Genomic DNA, 19,331 nt, shown 5'->3' with positions numbered 1-19,331 from the left:
AAATTTCATCCAAATGTAAGAAAAAAACCCCTTTCTATTGTGAGTGTGGTCAAACATGGGAACCTGTTGCCCAGAGACGTTGCGGAACCTGCTCTCACTGACTTGTTATTTTTATGTGCAAAGATACGGAAACACCATAAAGTAACCCTAACTAAGCTTTTAAAGTGTATTAATGTATAAAAAACCAAAAGCTTGCACATGGATTAGAGATCAGTTGATAAAAACACTAGTTTTGATGAGGCTATCAGCTTTAAGTTGTAAAATTTTAGTTTTCAAGGGCTTTCAGATGCGTCACTGAAGTTTGCAAAATAATGGGATTAATAGAAGAAGGTTTCTGAAATGTCATAACCTATGCTTCGTTTACACAATACACATTTAGTGATGTTAGAATTTTTGAATAAATTTCAACTCATTACATGTTATTTATAGTTGCTTTACAACTAACATTAATTACAAGGATCCTACGCTAGAACATAAGACAAAAAATAAGATTTAAGACACTGTCAACATCCCAAAACATTGCCACAAGGTTCAAGTTTTTGCTGCGTTTCTGCAATCTTACACAAAACATATTCTCTTCGTTACAGCTTTGACACATGATATGAAGCTATTTTAATCTTCTCAAAGCAATCTGCAACCTCCAACTTGATTTTTAAAGTCTACTCTGAAGACCAAGCAAATTTAATTAAACAAACCTACAACTTACCTTCCCAGTATTTCCAGTAATTCTGCTATGCCATTGTGATGTTCTGTTTCATAAATAAACCTAAATAAATAAAAAGTTTTACTCAGTTACTGCTGAAGAGAAATACAAATCTAACACCAAGATCCCCATCTAACATTACAGATAGCCTTGACCTTCGAGGTTTTAGTCACTCAGTAAAAAGAAAACAGAAATGCATAGTGGAAAACAAACTTTGTGGAAATGAATCAATAGCACGTCAAGCTGCTTTCAACCTTCACACTTGCTTGCTCTTTCCCCCCACATTTAACATAGCAGCATGCACTTGAGCTTTTTCCAATACTCGTATTCTATGCCATTTTAATAATGCAAAACTGAACACAGCAAACAACGCCTTAAATATTAAAATAACACAAGAGCATCTGGCATAATGAAATGCCATGACTCAACCGTCCATAGCGCATCCAAGCACAAGGTGTTCAAACAGTTACTACTTATGAATCTAAAAAGCTCTCTGGCATTACAGACTACTGCGCATACAAAAGGCTCTGTAATAAACAGAGGAAGTAAAATTTTCCTGAATTTTCTTGTGATAGAGCACTGTAATTTACTAGGCAATCACCTTTCCGCTCTTCTTCCCAATCACCTGACTGTAAATTTATTGAGAAAGTTCTATGCAAAACTTCAGGTATTTTGCAAATAGTTATAAAAATTTACACTTATGAGAAAATAATTCCACTCATTAAAAATATTTATTTGAAAATTTGTCATAGACTGACATATTAACAGCTACTTAAAATCCAGAATATTTGATGTGACAGCTTTTTCTCCTTAAAGATCCTTTCCATAGAATACAGCACAAAAATTCAGAGCAAAACTAAAGACAATGATACGAAAAGCTTCAGAGTGAATTAACAGGAACATAAAGGTTTAATTTAAAAAAAAAAATTTTTTACAGTAGAAAAACATAAAATTAATGCACTATCGGGACAGAATTCATGCAATTCTGATCAGTGACTAAAAGACAAACAAAGACCACACATTTCTTAGGTAAGCACAGTAACAAACTGATGACTTGCAGGAAAAAGTGTAAGAAAGGAAATATATTGAGAAATTCTACACATACTTTAAGAGCTTATTGTGCACAATCCACTAATTCAAGACAGAAGTTGAAACAACTGTCCTCCCTTGTGCTCACATGCAGGAACACTAGTTTACACTTGGATGCAAAATTTTTTAACTTCTAGCTCCTAACTATTACACAATTAAGTGAGGTTTTCTGTTTAACCCCCCCCAACTTCATAGACAAAGGTAGTCTCTACAGTGCAAATTATATAATCTCCCATACACATTTCAGATTGAAAACATATTTATGTACAAACTATTACAAAGTTGATCTAATGACCAGAACATTTCTTAGTCTTTCAAAAGCCTTGCACCAGAACTATCCGTGTTTGAAGACTTTGCTTCCATTATCCCTGAAAGTAAAGCGCAAGAAGTAGCAAATAAAAACACTATTCAGAAGCGCATTATAATACGCTGTGATGCTGTTGTACCATCTGCTTCAGATATTTTTCCAAAATTACGCATTTTGGAATTAATTTAATAAAATCTATTTGTGGAGAAAAAAAGAATTTACATCTTTGTTTGAAAAATACACCTGTACTTTTTCGGTAGGACATACTGGCTCTTGACACGTCCAGTCAAGAGCAGTTATCTGCAAGACAGTGAAGGCTTACTAACTATTTTAAAGTAGCCCCTCTGTATCTCTTCTAAGACTTACTTGTTACCGTAGACAGGGAAGATAAACTCCCTCCACAGCTGGTACTGCTGGGTGCCATTCATGAGATGGCACCAAGTATGTGGCAGCTTTTTGCTACTTTCTTAAAGAGGTAGCATCATACATTCATTTTGGGATGAAAACAACCGTGGTAGAGAAAAAGGGAAGCATGATGGAAGGAATGTAAAACTGATCTACAACATTGTAGAAAAGAGAAGTATACCAAAACTAAAAGACTAAAAAAAAAGGCACCATAATCTTGCATTCACACTTCACATAATGGCAGTAAAAACACACTTCTAAAGACCTTTGGTAATACAGTGGATTAATTTTTTTTATTTTTTTTTTAAAATCGAGGATAATACTACAGTTCATTCTATTGCAATTAAAAAAATATTTCATGAGCCCTAAATGGTACATCTCAGTTCTGAGGAAAGAAAAGGCAGTAAATGTGTTCCTTCAAGCAAATTCTAGATCTCTCAGTCATTCGATCTGAGCCCAACTTCTGCATTATGAAGAGCTAAGTTTTGTTAAGGCAGTACTGTAATACAAATACTAATACCCAATAAGAAAAGAAGCCTCACAGATAAAGACACCAAACCACCCACTGAATCACATACTAACTCAAATTTCAGCTGCCAAATTTATGCTGTGTGCAAGACTATCCTAATTTAAATCACCCAGACTGGTATTAATTATTGTTAGATGTAGCAATATTTGGTATAAACTTACTAAGAATTAAAAAAAATTGCTAGCAGTTTATTGGGAGTATTTTTAGTTGTATATCTGATCACATGCATCACAATGCAAAGATACTGACATACCTATAAAATATATTATTAATTTGTTTCCGGATGTAAGCTCTTAGGCCTAAGAATTTCCCATATATTCTGTGAAGGGTTGTTTTAAGAAAATCTCTTTCACGAGGATCTTCACTGTCAAAGAGCTCTAAAAGCTGCAAAGAGGGAAAAGAGGAGATGCACTTTACTTGAATCTAATACATTGTAAAAATAATTTAGAGCTTGAAGTTAAAAATTCTTTTTTTACCTCACCTGTAATACAAACTTCTGATCAATATATTTCTTAGCTATATTAGGTTGAAAATCTGGAGATTCTAAAAACCTTAAGAAAAATTCATAAACAAGCTGAAAAAAAACAACAAAAAACAGTGTTAGTCTTTTAAACAAGGAACCATTTAATAAACAGCACATTAACAAAATTACTAATTAGTTGCTCAGAACAGCACTGTGTTTTTATTTATATACCACACAGCAAAAGCTTTGCTCTTGCTCTCCTGACAAAGTACAAGAACTTAAGGTTCTTTAAACTGCATTGAAATTCTGCTGAGCTCCATCACTAGATTCTACTCAAATGACATACAGTAATCTAACATTCATCATGCCCAGAAGTACTTGTTTCGAAAATTCTGTTCTCCTCTGTTTGTCATGGTACCTCTGAAAGCTAGAGCTCTGCCTGAGTCAGATCAAAGCATTCATACTGACAAATGGAAGCTCATTTAAAATTGCAAGTTACATCTGTACCACAAGAAACAAGCCTTTAACCTATAATATACTAAGATTTAAAAAAAAATATTATCACTTTAAATTCAAGAAATCTATTTTAAATATTGCAGAGAAATGTAATTGACTTGAAATAAACACATAACCTAAACAAGTTTGAGTCAATAAACAATGACTTTAATGTCAAAATTCTGTTAGACTATGACATCCTAGTTTCATTAAATACCTGTAGATGAGGCCATGCAGCTTCTAAGGTTGGTTCATCTTCCTCTGGATCAAATTCTGCTCCCGTTGGATTGGAAGATGGTGGTAATGTTCGAAACATATTAACTGCAAACTGAAATCACATATGCCTTTAAGAACTTTGAAACAAGTGAATGACTAAAAAAACACTTCAAAGATGGTTTTGACTGAGAACTCTTTACATGAACTACTTAAATTAATATTTGCAAAAATACAAGCTATATAACCCAGTAGTTTAAACAATAAGGTACATTAATTCTTTAAAGATTTCTAACTTGGATAACACTTTTCCACACAGTACACTTTAAAGCACAAATCTACTGTAGAGACATGTTTTATGAGGATATTGCTCTGATGTCTTTACACACACATTTTAAAAGCCCAAGCAAATGTATATAAAATGTTTACACAAACATTTTTTATATATACGCTTTACAAGGCGTTGCAACAACCTGCAAAAGTGAAACTCAGAAGCAGAGATGCAAAACAAATACTACCTGCAACTGTTCTTTTCTGTAAAATATTATCAGTTTCATTTCACACTGTGGGTATACACGCATGGAAACACTTCAAAACCAAATTCCTCCCTCCTCCTCTAAGTAGCAGTTCTCTTAAACCATGTCCATCTACCTGACATCACGGGGGCATTGAGGGGGAAGAAATGCGCACTGTAATCCTTTAATCTTTCACTTCATCTGAATTCTCAACCCCCTGAAAAACATTTACCATCCTCAGGGAAGTGGAACAGACTAGAAAGACAAATTGCTTTTCAAGTTGTTGATATATACACAGATAAATTATTTGTGTGTTTCCAAGTGCTTGTCTAGACAGACTTTCATACTACGTATGAACCAAAGTAGCACTCTTCACAAACCCCTTTACCATGAGGAGAGTTTCAAAGTCCCTAATAAAGACAAAAACCCCATTTCCTGTCATATGGACAGAAAAATTTTCTATGATGTCCTGTTCTAGGCAAAACAACCTCATCACTAAATGCATGTAGCTTGAATTACTATTATTTTTTTAAAATATATAATCAGAAATAATCACATTTATATCAATTTATACAATGCATGTAATCACAAACGTGAAGTAAAACACGTGTTGGCTTGGGGCGGGGGGGAGGCACAGAACCTTACATGATTTTGGGGATAAATTTAGCACACATTCTCAAGAGTAACCTTACCTAGAATGGTGCAAAGATTTAAAAGGTCTGCAGATAACATACAACATACAACGTTGCAGAATCGAACTGCTATTGATTTTTTATTACTGACACATAGTCATAGTTGTGAAGATTTAGATAGAATGTGTTGTATGAATTTATCTAATCACTCCGAATCGATCCATAAAGCTATACAAACAATGAAAAACCAAGTTCAAAAGCTGCAAGTTAATGATAATTTGAGATGGTTAGACAGACTGTTTACCCCTTGGAGAATTATGAGATGAATAAGAGATATGTTAAAAATGTTGAGAATTGTTTTGTTAATATTATTAGTCTTGTTATTAATTATCCCTTATATACTCAGTTATATAAAAAAGATGGTACAGAATACAATAACTAAAATCTGAATTATTCAAAAACAAAAGGAGGGATTTGTGGGATACTTGGAAAGTAATGGACACATAGTGAACAATCCAGACACGATGGAACTGATTAATGTGTGAGCCAAGGACACTTTGCAGGCAGCAGGCCTCAAGGATGCTTTGCTAAGGTTAATTGTTGCTACAATTTTGATGAAGCAAGCACAAAAAGCAGAATAAAGTTGGGCATACGTGACTGAAAGAAGAACACAGAACAGGATACAGGCAGAGAGAATCATACGTGTGATCAAAAAACCTTATCCAATCAAACTATTGCTTTAGGCGCGTGGACAGCACATGCTAACCAATCTTTAATCAGCTTATGCGTGACTGGGAACCAGAATGAGTATATAAACCGAGCTATTTGAGCAATAATGTGGCATCTGCTTGATCATATTGATTGTGTGCAGTGTCTGTGACTTCCGCGTCGACAGGAGGGAACATGTTTCTGTCCGTGCCAGTAAGAAAACCTGAGAAAGCCTTTATCTGTACATGCAAGACAGCTGTGGCTGTCAGTACTGAAAAGAGACTAATTCCTCAATTCCACTTGTAATCCAGAGTATTAGTTAGGGCAGACGTTGGTAGGAGACAACCAAATTGCTGAGCAGGTAGAAAAAAGTAATCTATTTAGCCACGTAAGTGCACCCAAGAGAGACTTTCTTCTTCTATTTTGTTGCTTACTCATTATCAAACCAGTACCAAGCAGTCTAAACTTATTTTGTATGGAATAATAATAAAAAATCAATTCAAATTAGTATATGGTCCCAAACCGCCTCCAGTGCTTCAAAATGATCCTTTGAGACAAATGCCTCAGTCTCTCAGCAGCTGGAACACATCGCAGAAACGATGAGAAGACTGCCAAAATAGAAACAGTGGTGTACTGTCCTAACCCTTCGTAACAATTGAGTACATTAGGCTCCATAAAGAAAATCTCTTCAAGTCTATTCCTTCTTACAACACTAAAGTAAATTCTGCTTTCAAATACACAGATCATTTTGTGCTTTATAAAAACACTAAGTTACTTTAAATTTTGGTAAACATTTGCTCACAATGAGACTGGCGACTATGCTGAACGGAGAGCTACATCCTGCACAAAACTGATTTATCAAATCAGCTGCAGGTGGTTGCATGGAGCTTCACCATAAGGCACACATACTCTGTCCTAAATATGTACCACAAGTACTGGTAAGAGTTAACCTATACATTGCTATTGATATTCTATTGCTGTAACAGATTGGAGGTGTCTTTTTGTAAGTATTTAGTGGAAAATCTGAGAATACATTTCCTAAGTCTGGCAAAGTAAGAGACAACAGGGCAGAGAAGCTCATTTGCCAGGAAAAGGAACATTCTTTGCAAAAGGCTACATCAGCAGGAGCAGCAGAAACATTTATAGAGCCTTCTCCAGAAAACCAATACTTGGCTCAGCAAACATGCCAGTACAGGGCATCTCCAGGACCAGCTACGGGGCAGGGGGGAAATGGAACTTGCACCAAACTGAATGTCTTATCTGAGGATGCAAAAGAACATTTTTTTAATTTCATCAGCTGAAAGGTTCCTACACTTTCAGCAAGTGTATAATACAGCTCAATTAAAAAAAAAAAACAACCCTAAACCCTACAAGTTTGAGTTTATTTATGATGTAGCTATTCAGAATGCAAGGTCTACTCCAATATCGCATTTAAAATCTATTCTTTATGCCACAATTTCAGTCTTTATTATGTTCAAATTCCATCACAGATAATAATCACATGTGCCATACACACATTTTTATTCTTTTCTCAGGTTTTACTGAGGTTTTTTGTTTGGTTGGTTTGGGGTTTTTTTGCCCCCCCCCCTTTTTTTTAAATAGCATCAAAGCTTTCTTGCTAATCATTTGAAGATTACTCGAAGGCTCTGAAAGATGAAGCTGTCTCAGTTTAAAGATGCTACTTTGTAGAAGAATGCATTCCACCCATCATTAGTGGGACTCTGGGAAAAGCTACAGAATGCCATGTTTCCCTCTTCACATTCTGACTTATTAACACCTCCATTCACAGTTTAAAATAATGCCGTGAATTACCTATTAACTGGCAGGGCTAAGAACTATATGTACAAGGACTATCTGACAGATGGCAGAGCAGACAGTGGGAGGCAGTATCAAATCAGCTAAATCTGCAAGACTTACATCATATTCCCATGAAGGAAAGGTCATCCTGATGCTCTATTTTTCTTCAGAATATTCCTTTATTTCAGCAACTGAGATGTAGGCCTGATATAGACCGAGACTAGCATATTGGAGTAATCACTATTTCAGAGAATTAATAGTAAAGCTGAAACATCTTTATGTTCCCCTTTTTAAAAAAAGCATGGACATGAAGCAACTAACAACCTCCAATCTTTGTTTAAAAAAATACCGTGAAAGTTTACAATAGTCAATGGTGTACCAAGAAAACAAACTCAGGAAGACTAGACTTGAAATTTAAAACTTGCTAAGGTTGTTAGACAAATGGAAGAACAATCAGCCTTTTCTATACAAGAAAGTCTCAGGCTACTATAAAGGAGAAAAGCCTGGTCATGTAAGGTGTTAGGTACAATGTTTTATATTTTTTATTTTTGAGAATATCAAATGGAAAGAGTTAAAACCCAAAACCAAAATAATCTGTTCCATGAGCAATGGAATCAATAAAGCCTGATCTGTTTTGTGTTTTATATCCTTGACCAACAGAACAAAACTGCTCAGATCAAGGTGCAGCATCTCTCAGTGAAGGCACAAACCTCAGACTCTCTTGTCCCCTCCCCAGCTCCCCACCCTCTCCAACAAAACACCACAAGCCCCCCCCCCGCAATTTATGAAATTTGAGTCTTTATGAAAACGGGGCTAGTGTGCCAAAATTCTCAGTGCTGTGAGCACTGATAATACTGGACTCCAAAGGACATAATTAAAGAGGATGGGCAAACAAAAAAGGATAAGCAAACAACCTGCATTTTTACCGCTTCACAGGTATGTTTGCTGTAATGGTAGTTATGTACACTGTTTTTCTGGTGGCCCATTTTGTATAACACTGGAGAATATTTTCAAGCAACTAAGCATCAGAGATATCATTACACATTTTCTCCCCCCTTCTGCTGAGCAGCCTGAGTGAAGCCTGACATGAAGAGCTCTGAATGACAAGCTATATAATCTGAAAGTCTGCGCCTTCTATATTTATGTGAATAAAGCCATCCTAATAGCTAGAGCCACAAGCAGTACACTTCTGCTCACGGTAACATCTCTTATTCTAGACCAAAGATCAGAGTAAAAAAACAAAACAAAAAACCACACCTGCAAAACCCCCCAAACAAACAAACAAAAAATCAACCTTGCATGGGTATAACTGAGTATGTAATTTAATTTTCATAATGCATGAAAAGCTGCAGTGAAAACTGCTTCAGTTGCTGAATAAAATTAGATCTGTTCCTATATATTATCAGTTTTAAAAAGTAGTATTAGCCTATGTGCTTCACAAAAACATTAATTTACCATCCACAAGTTCATCATCATCACTAAGGAGATTATTCTGGGAGCTACAGAAATAAGTAAGCCATATTTATACATGCTTTTGATCTACTTCTTTCTCAGAACACTTCAACCCTGGACCTCTACATCTAGTACTGCCCTAGTTTCCTCTCAGCTCTCCTCAATACCTTCTAGCTAGCTAGCTGGGGAATATTCATATTGATGTTCACTTCATAGTCCCTCTTAAAACAGATACAATCCAGGTACTGCCCATCTTCCCTGAGGTGGAAAGCGTCATCAATTTGGGTCTGTAGTCTACATAGCTAGCAATTCTCACAAAGTTTTACAAAACTAATATCCTAAGTGTCTGTGCTTCTGACAAATACACAACAGAACGCTGCCAAAGCCCCGTTTTCTTCAAAAGCCAAGTTGAAAAGTATATATTCTTTTCTAAACAAGAATCTGTAACAGATGCTTTTGATCAAAAAAGCTGAATTTATTATGTACATTTGCAAGATCTATTCAGACATTTGACTACGTCTTACAGTTTTGAGAAGAGGTAAGTTCCTGCTCTGAGGTTAATCAATCCAACCGTACTATATTATACCTGAGAAATGGAACTTGTTATACAAGTGTTTAATAGAAACATTTCCTTTCCCACCACATCATTGCTTAGAAATGTAAAAAGAATTTGAAGGACATGTCAGCTGGCTCTTTGAGGAAGAAAAGGGAAGAAACTCTTGCATCCACTCTGGAGAACAACATTAGATCCATTTTAGAAATTAATTTCTCTCATATCTTTTGAAAAGGAGACTTATGCTAAACATTAAATAATTGAACTCAGTCATTAGATAAATATATAGCTTAAAGACAAGACCTTACTATAAATTAGCCCAGGACACTTGAAGCAAAAAAAGAAGGGTGAGGGCGGGATGAACAGGCATGACTTCAGCTCTAGAATTATAAAGAATAACCAAATGATGAGGTAGATGCTTCTCTTGTCAGAGACAAAGAAGATTCGAAGCTATTGAAAAAGAAACATATTATTTTATTACTATTAAACAGGTAACTTGTGAAGTTCATTGCCCTAAGCGTCTGGCCTAAATAACACATTATCAAAACCAAACAAAAAGATGCACACACATATATACACATGTATATCGGTATATACTCATACATAAATGAGTAACCTCCAAATTGTGAAGTTGAACAGAATGGCACAGTAAAATCCTAATTCCTATGCCAACTACCAACTCCACAAACTTTCCAAACCAAGAACCACTCTCAAATCCAAGTATTTCTTGCTCACTCTCATAACTTTACTGAAAACACTATTCTTTATTAATATAATCCAGTGGCAGTAGTAGCATACAACTTACATTTCCTGGAAGAGTCTTAAAGTACACAAAGACATTAGATTTATTTTTCCTTAAAATCCACACAATCAACTCAAATCCACTGCTAGAACTTAGCAAAAGTACACCTCAATCTACACGTACATGACTGAAAGAAAGAAGCTACTACTACTACTGCAAGAAGAATACAGTTGTTTCAGAACAGATGACCAAGAGAAAATTGTTCCATAAAAGCAGCCTAAAAAATTGCTAACTGAATTTAACCTCAAAATACCAGTCCAAGTGCCCTCACTGACAGCATCTATTGAAGGGCTGCGTAAGTCCCATGCAAGGAAACCCCACGCCTTTTAGAACCTTGTACATAAAAAGCATTTTAAATTCACGGAAAGAATTGTCAGATGCTGCATGCTCCCAGCAAAACACTGGCAGTTAAGACAGTAGCCAAATTCTGCATGAAGATTTATTAAACTGACCGAAGTGCAGACTTTATTACCATTAGTTGCATCTGAAAGTGAAGTACATATCCTCCTCAGCCAAACATATTCTGGCCATAACTATTTGATGGAGAAGATGATGCAGGCACGTAAGGCAAAAGTTATGAAATTATGGGCAGTTAAGACTTCTTACACAGAGCAAACGCTAATGTCTGGCACAGATGTTCAAGAACTCATCATGAACTCCATTTTATCTAAATGAAGCGTCAGCAAGCTTATTCTTTCATAACTCCCCTTTCATCAGTGTCAAGTATTCCAAAACAAGCAATCAATTAGCAAAAACCAAAGATATAAATAAGCTATCAAGACATGGGAAAAGCCATGATCCCACATCTCCTAATGCTCTGTGTACATGTTTGACATCTAGAGTTATATGTAATCCTCATATACTCAGAAGTTCTCATGAAAATAACTTCTGTATCAGTAAACACTTATGGCTAATTTAGATTACAAGCAATCTTCAGAATAAGCAACCTCTTTCATACTATAAATCCTTAAGAATCTTTGAAGAAGCTTCAAAGTCTCTGATTTGTACGAGGACCTCAAAATTTGACTAAGTTCATATTTACGTTAAAGATGCACTGTTTACTCATCCCCCTGAAAATTCACCCCAAGCTATAAAGTCTCAGGAAAAAACATCGTCACACACTGTCAAGAGCTTCTTGTAGGCTTAGCAGTCAGGAATTTCAAAAGATGCTTTCTGTTCTCAGTGTATTGCAGACAACAGCTAAAGACCTCAACCCAACTGCTACTCCAGGCAACTGGTGTCTAGTCACCGCAATGAAAGCTGAAAGAATCTCCTGTAGTTTCATAGCCACCTCCTCCTCTGGAGTGGACTTAAGCATGACAGAAAAATAAACTAGGTCTAGCTGGCTAGGATTTGGATAGTGAGAGAGGATAAACAACGCAGGTCTGAACAGTTCACATAGCTTGTTCCAGCAGAACCACGATCTGCCATCCTGTGTACTAAATACAGTCTGACCCTCATTCTCACCTCTGAATACAGAATAAAAATCAAACATTGGTACTGAATGGCATTCCATAAAGTTAAGTGTCAAGCTTGCACAGGTGATCTTAATTCTAATCTTCTAACCCCCCCCCCCCAAATTTTCAGTTTTGCAATCTACATGGTTTTTTAAATAGCTAGATGTATTTAACTTTCCTCCGTATTTTAAAAAACACCTATTCTAAAAAAGATTTGGGGGTGGGAAGCACACCCCCCCTTTCTTTTAAAATACAAAATTTCATTTTTACCAACTTAAACCATTTACTTCTGCTTCATATATGTGTCTAGTTTCTGTCTTACAAAAAGGAGGAATCAACATTGGCAATGGGATTTAAAAGCAACATTATATTACCATTTTGCAGATGTGCAAACATAGTTGATCATCTTTGAAGATTTCAGTAAGATTTCTTCAGATAAATTGATACAGCTGAAGAAGCAACTGTGAATTAAAAAAACCTCAAAATAGTTCCCTTTGTTAAATCACTTACCATATGTACTACTTCAGGGTAAATAGGTTCTGTAATCACATTGCGATTGTGTGTGATATATTCTACCATTTCACTTAAAGCTGCTCGTTTTACTTCCTTCCACTTTAGGTCACTTAGTGGATCAGAAACAAAGTCAAAAAGTACACAACATTGTCGTAACTTCTGGATAAAAAGCTTTTCTTGATCAGCAGGAGGAACATCTGAAAAGGAAAAATAATTGATTATCAGTTATATTGTTGTGGACTTTACTCTTCTCCCCATTTTTACTTCCTGAGACACAGGCATAGCAGTGTTTAAGACTACAAGCAAAATTATGGAATCTTCAAAAAACTTTCAAGAACATAATGACCCAGAGTATGAACCCCAGTAAAAGACACTGTACATGACAGGACGATTTAACAAAATTGCAACAGTGATGCATACTTGCCTTTGCCAGAAATAGATACTGCATAGAAAAAATACATACTTTAAAAAAAATGCATCAAGGAAATCCCCAAACAGCTCCATTTGTGTAAAGAATATTATGACACATTTGCAGAAATACTCTGTTTTTCATATTAGAGATAAATGGGTGGCACTTCAGCTTCAGCATTAGATTTAAGCCAGAGCCACTTTTTAAACCTGGGAGCTGCCACCTCACAAAGTCCATTTTTATATCAAGTGCCTCCTACAACACAACAGGCTGCTGTAACCACATCTAGGCACAGAACAACTATTCAAGATTTTTTAAAATTTCATTAACACAAGAAATATTTAAAGAAACTGCAGCAATGCACTTAGGATCTTCAACTATTTGATCAATGTGTAACACTATTCTGAATGTTTGTTTCACATGTACAAGAGTTAGACTTGCATTATGAATCTATTTAAGCACTTGCAGGAACCTGTCTGGTTAACTGTGGCCAGCACTGCAAAATTAAACAACACTGGCCTTCTAGGAAAGACCATACTTAATCACCAAAATGAATGTAAGATATGAAAAAAAAATTAACAGTAAATTTTAAAACAAACTGAGTAAATACCTCGTTTGATATTTACTCATTCTTTAATCATCTCTCAGATGCCGCTGATAAGAAACTATGTTGATTTCTCTCTTTTGTGATACCTATTAAAAATATTTCACAGGCTTCAAATATCTTGAGACCAGACTCCCTCATCTTCAATAACAACAACAACAACAATTTAAAAAAGACAATATTTGTACTCTTTTGGTAACACTCTATAATTCATTGTCTATATTGCTGTTATACAGACACTTAACCTTTTAAGACAAAGGTTGCCTTGTCTTACACAGTCTTTGTGCAGTGGTATTTTTATTGTTTGACAAGGATACCTAGGTTATAAAAAAATATTTAAAGTTTTTACTTCCCAATTTTTTACTTCCTGTGCTTTACACCTTAATCCTCCCTGCTGATCCTCTGTAATTAATTAATTAGCGCTTCCACGTAAAGTGAAATTAGACTGCACAGTTCAAACTTCATACACAGAATTGATAAGCAAGTAAGCCACCACTACTTTTGCCATCAGTATTTTCCAAAATAATGAAGCTTCAAAAAATTAAAGATATACTCACGTAGACATAAAACCACCAATTATAATCTGAAACTAAAGTAAGCGTAAATCACCAAGTCCAAATATAAATGTGGAAGTTTAAGTTTAGGTTAGTGTTAAGAAAGAACTAACACTAGACTGCTGTTTATAAACATTCATATGATGACGAATTAAAATACCTCCTATGGCTAACATTTCAACAGTTACAGAACAGAAGTTAGCCTTTTAAGTTCTACAGACCTTTAGCCTTGATGCCACAAAATTCTGCATGTGCTTTATTTTTTGCTTAAGTAATCCTATGAGCAGTTAAGATGACTAATGCATGTGAAATTACAGATCATTATACACAGCAAAAACTTTCAGGATCAGGACCTTAGCTTTCAATACTTAGGAAATACTAAAGTAACTGGCCAGCGGTAAAGAAAGCAGTACCATATTTTGACAGCAGCAAAAATTGATGCCCAATTAAAATGACCACAGGACTATAGCACTAAGCTTAAGATGAGAAATGTGAACACACCTGTCCTGGTTTCAGCTGGGATAGAGTTAACTGTCTTCCTAGTAGCTGGTACAGTGCTATGTTTTGAGTTCAGAGCGAAGAATGTTGATAACACTGATGTTTTCAGTTGTTGCTCAGTAGTGTTTAGACTAATGTCAAGGATTTTTCAGCTTCTCATGCCCAGCCAGTGAGAAAGCTGGAGGGGCACAAGAAGTTGGCACAGGACACAGCCAGGGCACCTGACCCAAACTGGCCAACGGTGTATTCCATACCATGTGACGTCCCATCCAGTACAGAAACGGGGAAGTGGGGGGCAGGGATTCGCCGCTCGGGGGACTGGCTGGGTGTCGGTCGGCGGGTGGTGAGCAATTGCACTGCGTATCATTTGTACATTCCAATCCTTTCATTATTGCTGTTGTCATTTTATTAGTGTTATCATTATCATTATTAGTTTCTTCTTTTCTGTTCTATTAAACCGTTCTTATCTCAACCCACGGGTTTTGCTTCTTCTCCCGATTTTCTCCCCCATCCCACTGGGTGGGGGGGAGTGAGTGAGCGGCTGCGTGGTGTTTAGTTGCTGGCTGGGGTTAAACCACGACAACACCACAGAAAGTCTGTGTAAATTAACACCATAACACATTTTATGTTTCTGCATAATGACTTTTTTGTTGTTAGATATGAACTGCTAAGACGTTAATAGCATATTAAAAACAGAGTAAGACTACATTGCCTTTGTAAATAGTTCTGCAGTTTATCCCCACTTCTTTCAGTTCATGACTTCTTTTTTCCTTAAAGTATCATAAAAGGCTAAAATTTTCTTAAATGCAAGCAGCAAAAGCTACCATCAAAGTATTTCAAGTGGTATTACTGAATACAAGGACACACAACCTAACACATGCACATACAATCTAATAAACCGAATGTCTGACAGATATCTACAGCCCAGTGGATTAGTTAAATACAGTGAGTTGCTCTCCTTTAAGTGCCTGACAAACTTCTCCTTAAGATAACAAAAGCTGGAGTAGCTCCTCCCTCCCCAAGAGAAGTTGCTTTCAAAAGTACTTTTGTTATAGTAAACCTGGAAGATACATTTGGTTTAAAACAGCTGTTTTTTTTTTAATTGAAGTTATGTACATTAAATTGCTCTGAAAATTAATTCCAGGAAAAAAATCCCTGTAGAATAACAGCCCTGAAGAACATACAGAATAAAAATGTAGTGTACATGAAAGAAACCATAACCAGCTACAGACTTCAGCGTCACCAAGACACCTAGGATAGTGCAGACTTCAAGAACTAAAAAGAAGGTGCTAAATAACAGGTGTCCCTAAACAGAGCAACAACTTTCCAGCAAATAAACCAAAATTCCTGTACAGTGTTGTGAACAAATTGAAGGTACTTTAAGCCACATAAATTTTGTATCTGAATACACACACTTTTGCCTATTTGGATTAAAAACCATAGCAATGAATAATTTCTCCTGGAAAAAGAGTATTTAATTGAGTTGTTTACATAGTGAAAGTCAGCCAAATTTATGACCCGAATGTAAAAAGTCTCGGATGTACAAAGTGGTTGGAGCGGTTACCTTTTCCCAATTAACTGTAAAACAGAAAGTGGTTCAACCTGAAGCGTAACAACACAATTTCACTTGGGGATACTGTGCTATGAATGTATACTCCACAAAATCTAAAGCCTAAATAGAGACTATAATCGTATAAGTAACGGACACACAGTTACGGTGATTTACAGTACGCTAATCTGAAAGGAGAGGAAGCATTAAAGCTGCAATTACTACTAATATCGGAAGTTAAAGACTGACAACTAAGAGGGTCAAGAAACACCCTCAACAAGGCAAGCCACCTCCCTTGCCATTTATTCTGAAGTGGCCTAACTATTTGAAGTACCTCAGTCATCCTTGTTATTCTAGAAGAGAAAGACGTTCTTTATACAGCCTGAGAACCTCACACATTTCTAAGGAACTGCGTTTTATTTGGGTTTTTTTTTTTCCTCCTTTTAGAAGTGTTCATCAACAGCTTTCAAGGGTCCAGACCTCAAATCTCTTGTGGTACTTGTCTGGAGTACTTGCCATCAAATCAAGATCATCCCTACTTTTAAGGTTTGAAAGGATGATTTCAGTATGACATAAAATAGAAGGTTTCTAGGAAGCTGACTTGAGTAGAATGTAATGTTTGTGCAGAGAACATATGTGTACCTGCAGAGCAACTCCAAGACACCCCGAGAAGTCATTTATCCTCAGTCACGTGCCAGGGACTATCTGTTATGTTCTTCCAGTTAACTGCATGGTGACTTCTACATCACCTTCCACTTCAATTAAGCGATAACCCCTGACTTCCACTTGCTGAAGTTAACTGACATTTGAAGAGACTGCTATTAGGTAGAAGTTTCTATAATTGAGCAATTCTCATGCTCCATTCCCCAACGACCATGGGAAGGCCATGGTTATTCAGAAGCTACTCCTTACAGTTATTCCGAAACTGGTATTTGGAGCTCTTCACTGAGCAATGTTTTAGGTTTGTTTGTTTGTTTGTTTTTGTTTTTTAAACAAACAAACCAAACACCCCCCCAAATCAAAACAAACCATACACAATGCCCCCCCCATTTGCTAGCCACTATTTACATCATTTTCAAAGGATTTGTTTCCAAACAGTAGCACTAGTATAATCTTAAGACTCTTTATTAAATCCCTATCAGTAATCACACTTTCAATTGAGTACTATTTCTGGTCCTCTACTAGAACAGGAGCGTAATTTTTCAGAATCACAAAGAATTTCAGTCTTACATTTGGATTGGATGTCCAGCAATTCCTGACACAGATTTACACAAATATTGTAATGGCATATTTTATGCCTAAATCTGCATTATTTATCCTACTGCCCTTTTTGTAAGATAGAAAAATATACTAGAAAAAGTATCAAAAGAAGGTAGGTACTATGATAGCAAGGTAAGCCTCTGAGCCTGAGGGATCAGCTTTTTGTCTTGTTCAAGTTTCTCAGAGTTTCTTTCCTTCCAATCCCAGGATAACCATTAGATCAACTTATACAACCTACAGAGATGCAAGCTCTACCCCTTCTATTTTAACAGTATTGATACAGAAATAGCTCTTCAGTTTAATCATCTTAGACTGTGGCCTTGCCACATAAACTTACTGTTGAGTATAAAATATGTTTCTTTCCACTGTATAATTGATACCAGCTGTGCTTTTATTACCAGACTAACTATACCATTATCTCACTGTGTGAAAGGCAGCACTCTCAGTCCATAGCTCCATTTGAAACAGCCAGGGAAAGATCAGGTACTCAGCTACCACCTGCCTTAACAGAACACAGATGATTGGTTGTAAAAGCTAAAATTTAAAGTCAACTTTGTATGAACACCGATTCCTTGGAAGCTTCAGGTATGTCTTCAGCCATTCTTATTGCAAGTTAAAGTTAAATGAGCTCACTGCAAACAAACTTTTCATACTGGTAACTGTCCTCCCTCCCATCCTTGCTTGCTTCTCAGCCAGGATATGGCATCATTCTGCACCCAGGAGCTACCAACAGAGTATCACAACCTGAGAAACCACCATTTTTTTTAAGGTACAGCACAGCTAGAGAACTAAAACATAGTTATATTCTCACAAATCAAGATTTTTCCTGTCTTCATATTAAAATAATTTTTGCCTGGTTTCAGAAAATTAGAAAAAGTAAAAATAAACCAGAAAACACTTAAGTTCAGTTTTTAAGTGCCCGAACATATGTACAATATTGTAGGATACACGATTATTTTTGCACTGTAGGACTATAGAGAACTTACTGTTCTCTGGGTAACATTTTTAATGTTCCTTCAAATCTAAAAACTATATTTTTAGTTTTGTATTGTAATTGTGTCATCACTGGGCATTGATGATTGACCCATCCCCTATCTTTTTCACAGAAGCCTATTTTTCTATGGCAACAGTGTAATTTAATAGTTGCTGAATGGAGGACAAAAGGCAAGGCAGGGTAAGTAGGTGACCCAGAGATGTCACACAAAACTGTTGTTTTCTAATACAGATTGAAACTGAAATAAGCTAGAAGCTTAAAGTTTTTAAGTCGTGCCCCGACAGGAAGAACAGTTGATACAATTTCTACCACAAAACACAATTTGTGGTTAGTAAAACTCACTATGTTACATCATTTTGAAAGCAGAAAACAAGAGACATGGTTGATAATTTGCAGAAAATACATACAGAAGATTAATTTTATCTCAGTTGTGTGAGCACTTTCTTGCTTATACATAAAGGCTCAGCAGAGGTACCACTTTTGCTTGGCTGACAGCTCCTCATTTCATTAAAAGAAAAATAGCTCTTTTTTCTTTAAAACTATCAGATACCCATAGCTACCAATCAGACTGTGTACACACACATCAGTAAAAAAAAGTTCCTCTCATTTTAAATGGGCAGCTAGATTTTTTTCATACAAACACACACAGAGGTTTAAGTCAAAGAATACACAGACCACCACACACAGGAGAAGTAGCACGTGCGAAAACAAGGTCATTGAAAAAAAGACTAACCAAAAATCACATGCTGAAAGTAACTGCTTCCTTAAGAAACTGGTGTAGAGCAAAAGTCCGGGCATGTAAGGTGACTCCTGCTTGCAAGTAGACAACA

General features: G+C 36.1%; 1 protein-coding gene across 4 annotated transcripts in view; it reads right to left on the bottom strand.

Annotated features, from left to right (window-relative positions):
• The window catches only part of PPP2R5C (protein phosphatase 2 regulatory subunit B'gamma), a 96,072-nt gene that overhangs the window by 20,245 nt on the left and 56,496 nt on the right, over nt 1-19,331 (bottom strand). For 3 of the 4 annotated variants that reach the window (XM_052783187.1, XM_052783188.1, XM_052783190.1), the window contains 5 exons: nt 12,631-12,830; nt 4,209-4,319; nt 3,515-3,607; nt 3,287-3,417; nt 707-766 (listed from right to left, as the gene is read on the bottom strand). In XM_052783187.1, the coding sequence (XP_052639147.1) occupies nt 707-766; nt 3,287-3,417; nt 3,515-3,607; nt 4,209-4,319; nt 12,631-12,830 (595 nt within the window). The remainder of the gene's footprint in view (nt 1-706; nt 767-3,286; nt 3,418-3,514; nt 3,608-4,208; nt 4,320-12,630; nt 12,831-19,331) is intronic. The other variant, XM_052783189.1, reaches the window with a different exon arrangement.

This window comes from Harpia harpyja, chromosome 3 (assembly GCF_026419915.1).
Source record: "Harpia harpyja isolate bHarHar1 chromosome 3, bHarHar1 primary haplotype, whole genome shotgun sequence".
Classification (NCBI taxonomy): Eukaryota; Metazoa; Chordata; class Aves; order Accipitriformes; family Accipitridae; genus Harpia; species Harpia harpyja.
The sequence above is the reverse complement of the archived record's forward strand: the minus strand, read 5'-3'. Positions and strand labels throughout refer to the sequence as shown.